Source organism: Echinops telfairi, unplaced genomic scaffold (genome assembly GCF_000313985.2).
Source record: "Echinops telfairi isolate 266 unplaced genomic scaffold, ASM31398v2 ScPeMD7_10;HRSCAF=50, whole genome shotgun sequence".
Classification (NCBI taxonomy): Eukaryota; Metazoa; Chordata; class Mammalia; order Afrosoricida; family Tenrecidae; genus Echinops; species Echinops telfairi.
Genome location: NW_022103907.1, coordinates 12732894 through 12738016, shown reverse-complemented (window position 1 = coordinate 12738016; position 5123 = coordinate 12732894). Strand labels below are relative to the sequence as shown.

At 43.1% G+C, this 5123-nt stretch overlaps 1 protein-coding gene and 1 non-coding gene across 2 annotated transcripts in view; both read left to right on the top strand.

Moving 5' to 3' along the window:
* Positions 1-5123, top strand: part of DHX57 (DExH-box helicase 57) — a 68972-nt gene that overhangs the window by 27499 nt on the left and 36350 nt on the right. The window contains 1 exon segment of the mRNA XM_004711121.2: positions 2091-2284. Coding sequence (XP_004711178.1) covers positions 2091-2284 — 194 coding nt within the window.
* Positions 3046-3179, top strand: LOC115868456. Its single transcript, XR_004045607.1, has one exon. It is a non-coding gene; the product is annotated as a small nucleolar RNA SNORA16B/SNORA16A family (small nucleolar RNA).

The window sequence follows — 5123 nt, the reverse complement described above, 5'->3', positions numbered from 1 at the left end:
AAAAAAAAAAAAAAAAAAAAGTCTCATGGCAAACTCAGAATTCAAGTCGAGTCAGTTTTGTTTTGTTTTTAGCAGATCTAATGATACGGGATCCCTGGTGGCGTAGTGGGTTAGTGTGAGGCTCCTAACTGTAAGGTCAGCAGTTCAAAACCATCAGGCCCTTCAAGGAGAAAGATGAAGCTTTCTACTCCTATATCAGAGTTAGTCTCAGTTTTACCCTATTCTATAGAGTCACTGTGAATCAGAATTGACCTGATGGCAGTGAGTTTGATTTGGTTAATGATATTCTTGCTAACAAATACTATGTCCATCAGAATTGCGTTTTGAAGCGGGTTAAGAACAGTCCTACAGAGATGTTTAGCCAACAACAGGACCTCTAGGTCTAGAACGGGTGCAGTAAAGGAGTCTGCAGCTTGCGCATGGCAGTTGAAACTATGGGAGTGGATGAGATTACCAAAGAAGAAAATGAAGTGAGTAGGGATGCTAGCTGAGGAGGTAACCAGAAGGATCCCGTACATTGACAAAGCTGACAGAATCAGAGAAGTAAGAGAGAACATCGTCATAGAGGTGGCAGGATCCCATGGAACTGCAGTGTCGACACATGCTCAAGAAGGTGATTAAATGTGTGGGAGGCTGTAGAGGACAGTGAGAGCCCACCTGCAGAGTATCTAGTCAGACTGAGTCACTGGCAGATCCACTCTAGCCAAGGACAAGAGTTCCGAACAACCTTACTATCTGGCAGAGACCATTGGACTCTCGATTTTGCTAGATCGAACAAGGTACTTGGCCAGTTGACCTTCCTAAAGGCACGATCTGAAATTGTTCTGGGTGCAAGTATCTCTTAGTTGTTCCATGACAAAAATTTCTTCCCTGGCTTTTTGAATGTTGATGGGGGTCTTTTCCCTCGCATGCAGCGTTTCTATTTTTATCTTTATACTAATATGATCTTATCCTTACCATCTTAGTGCAATTTGTTTTTCATTGTTTTCTGTTGGTTTTCCGAGCTGTGAAGCACAGGAGGAGTGGATGTATAGTGATAATCACTGATACAAGGTGTTATAGGGAATGCAGGGGTGGGGTATGGGCAGTAGGCAAAGGGGATTTCCAGAGTGGATAATGAGGGGGGAGTGGGAAGGGAGCACTAGAACTGATTGTGATTGCACAACTCATATTGAAGGTGATTTAACCATGGGGGTGGGGAATGCTCTAAGATAGATGTGGTGATTGTATAATTCCCCTTGATATAATTGAACAATTTAACTACTCAGTTGTATGATATGTAAAGTGTGTGCCAATAAAACTGTTGGGGTGGAGGATAAATAAATAAACAAGGGGAAAAAGGTGGTGGTTAGTGGTCCCGTGAGGTTAAAGGTGACAAGTGTTCTACACTTATAAACAGCAGCTTGACCCTTGAAGTAGAATGCAAAGACGCATTTTTCCCCCCAACGAACTGTTGGGAACAGCAGCATTTAACAACTGATCAGCTATAAATGTGACTGTATTAAAATGCCTCCAGCAAGAGATGAGGCAGTAGTCCAATGAGAGCTGTCTTTTCTTAACGTGAGAGCAACCCTCTCATTTGATGCTGAGATGAGCGTCCATGTAGCTAGTGTAATGGTAATCACATTTGTCATGAATTTCTGTCAGTGCTGAGATTTGCCATATTGGCCTAGTCAAAAGTCAAGGCCTACAATGTGCTCCAGTAGTGAAACTGACAGATTAAATGTTCCATATCTATGTTAATTATGCTCTAGTTTCTCTTCCCTTATAGCCCTCCCACCCCATTCATCCTCCTTCCACAACTCTGGTTTCAAATGAATTTATTGTATGAATGTCTGTACCATTTTTCCTGGGTAGGGTTCCCCATATTTTTATCTGGTCTCCTACCCTTACAAACTGGCAGAACTAAAAGCATCTTTGTGTTCCTTAGCAGAAATGACAGCCGGCAGAGTACTGCTGGTGGAAGGATAGCATGTGTAGCGTTCTGCTGAAAAAGCATATAAGATAGGCGAGTGCTTTTGTTACACACACACACACACACACACACACACACACACACACACACACATTCCTTTACTTTCGTCCCCCAGGTACATGTTACAGGATGGGAGCCCCTATCGGCGCTCCATGAAGCAGATTGCAAGGGAGAAACTGAAAGCGAGGCGCAACAGAACTGCATTTGAAGAAGTGGAGGAAGACCTGAGGCTCTCCCTTCACCTCCAGGATCAGGATCAAGTTCCGGATCAGCAGTTAGATTTTAAGCAACTTGTAACCCGCTATAGAGGTAATATGCCAACATTTTCTAGTATATTTCCTTACTGTGAACCAAAAGAAGAGGTTAGCGCTTGTCTCTTTGTTGCATTGTCTTTAATTTATCACCAACTTTAAACTTACAAAAGTAGTAGTTTCCACATAGCTTAGATTGTCATTGCTACTATTTTTCCAGTAGGTTTTTCCTCCTCTAATTAAAAGAGGCATATGTGTACATTATAGAAAAATTGGGCAATAGTAAAATATAAGTTAGCATTTGGAAGATTTTATAGTGTTTTGTTTTGATATAATTTCAAATTTATGAAAGCTTGCAAGAATATGTAATGAACTCTCATACACACTTTACCCCAAGTCACCAATTGTTAGTATTTTATTTCATTTATATTATAGTTTTCTCGTGTGTGTGTGTGTGTGTGTGTGTGTGTGTGTGTGTGTGTGTGTCTTTGAAGAGCTGCTGGCATAGTGTTATGGATTGTGCTGCTAAGTGCAGTCAGCAGTTCAAAACCACCAGCCATTCTGAAGGTGAAAGGCAGGGGTTTCTACTCCTCTAAAGAGTTACGGTCTCGGAAGCTCACTGGAACGTTCTACTCTATCCTACAGGGGAGCTGAGTCGGCACTGACTTAATGGCAGTGAGTTTGGGTGGTATGTGTGTTTATTTTCATGACGTTTTTTGAGAGTAAGTTGAAGATACCAGTTTTACTCCTGATTACCTCAGTATTCTTAAGAACAAGAACAAAGTACGGTAGACAAACTCATAACATAAAACCCCAAAAAGTGGCTCTTATCAAAGCTGCAGTTGCTTCCACATAGCTGCTGTGGCCAAAAAAGAGCCCAGAGTAACTTTTTCCTTTATGGTCACTGTTCAGTTTGCTGTAACCGATCTGCAACATTTCAGGAAAAGACTATTTTCCACTCTGTTTGCCATTTCTGATACTTCCAGAGTCCTTTGTATTTCTGAGGACTTCCAAGTACAGTAAACACAATAAGGTCTGTGGGAGGTACCTTGCCAAGACCATCCCAGTGGTACATTGCATACCTCTTATCACTGCTCTCTGGCTCACTGGCCTGAAGCTTAATCAAGACCAAAGATGAAGCACACAATGGTAGTAAGGATCAACTTCTTGAGAACTTGTGGGTTGAGAGCCGAAATGTCTGATCCGGGTGTCCTTAAAGTAAGGTGACCAGTTTTTAACATTGGTAAAGCGGGACACCATTGATAAAACTCATATCCTGGCGAAATAGCCACATGGCAGCAGAAAACTGCATACCCTAGCTTGTCGTGCATTCTTTCCAAAAATCGGGACTTTTTAAAAATGCCACGGGACGCGGGAAAAATTGTTAAAAATCAGGACTGTCCCGCCAAAAGTGGGACGTCTGGTCACCTTACCTTAAAGGTATGTGCTTTGGCTCCAACCTTAGTTGCTGAGCAACAGTCAGATCATCTTGGACGATTATGTTCTCATCCCAGCTGTGCTTCAGATCCAGAATGGTTGAGATTGGTGCTCTCCGATGAAGGAGAATTGTGACTTGGAGTGGAACCATGTGCCCTGGAACCTGGGTGTCCTTGCTTTTCCAGGTTCAAGAAATTTGAAGATGTAACTGTGCTTTTTAAAAATAAGATCTGTAGACCTGGTGCGCCAAGACATGAATACAACATACCGGCATGTTACCAGGGAACCAATAGAGAGGTCTGTGGGGCCGGACCCAATCCCAACTATGTGGACCACCCCCCTCAAACCCACCTCTCCTACCCCCTACCCCCCACCCACCCCCTGCCAGAAGAATGCACTTCAGATGACAGCACTGAAACTACAGCTGGGGGGCGGGGCGGGGACATATCTGATTCAAGCACACAGGAGAAACGAAGAGGCATGGAGAGTGAGGAGAGCACATCCTGGCCCACCAAGCCTGAGGACAATGTTCCTGCTCAGAGCAGACAATGTACAGAGAGGGCCATAGGGCCGTTCCCACCACGAGACACGACATCCCTCGCCAAATCATAGTGCTATGGGGGATAGACAACACCGGAGACACAGTGTGGGAACTGTGCCCAATCTGTCCCCATCACACTGGGGCGAGACACCAAGGGCATGCAACAGAGCTGCAAGGGAAGCAAAGTAATGAAATCCCTGGGGAATATCAAAAATAGACTTTGGAGACAGAGTGTGGCACACCATCAGACTCAACTGGAAAACACTCCTAAAGTCAAAAAACAGACCTGGAACTATTTCATAGGCGTTTCCTTTTTTGTCATTTTGTTTTTGGTTTTTGTTATTGTTTTGTTGGTTTTGTCTTCCTTTGTTGAAATGTTTGGCTTTGCCTGGTTTTTGTGCTTATTATTGTCTCTGGATGTCTCTGTAGATAAGATAGGCAGGATAAACAATTCGTAGATGAAAACAACAGAACCAACGGTTCCCGGAGATAGAAAGGGAGGTGGAAGAAAGGAAGGGAGGGGGCAACCAACCCCGGGACAAGGGAACAACAAGTAAACTAAAATCAATGGAGAGAAGTGCGTAGGATGCCTAGTGTGGCTTAATCAAGGGCATTGTAACAGCGAGTGATTACTAAACCCAAATGAAAGTGGAACATGATGGCAGGACAAGAGGAAAGTAAAAGGAAATAGAGGCAAGAACTAAGAGGCAAAGGGCATTTATAGAGGTCTGAATACAGGCATGTACATATGCAAATATATTTATATATAACCAGAGGGAAGTAGATATATGTACTTATATTTATATGTTAAGAATTAAGGTAGCAAATGGACATTGGGCCTAAACTCAAGTACTCCCTCAACACAAGAACACTTTGTTCTAATAATCCGGCATTCTTTGATGCTCACCTTCCTGACAAT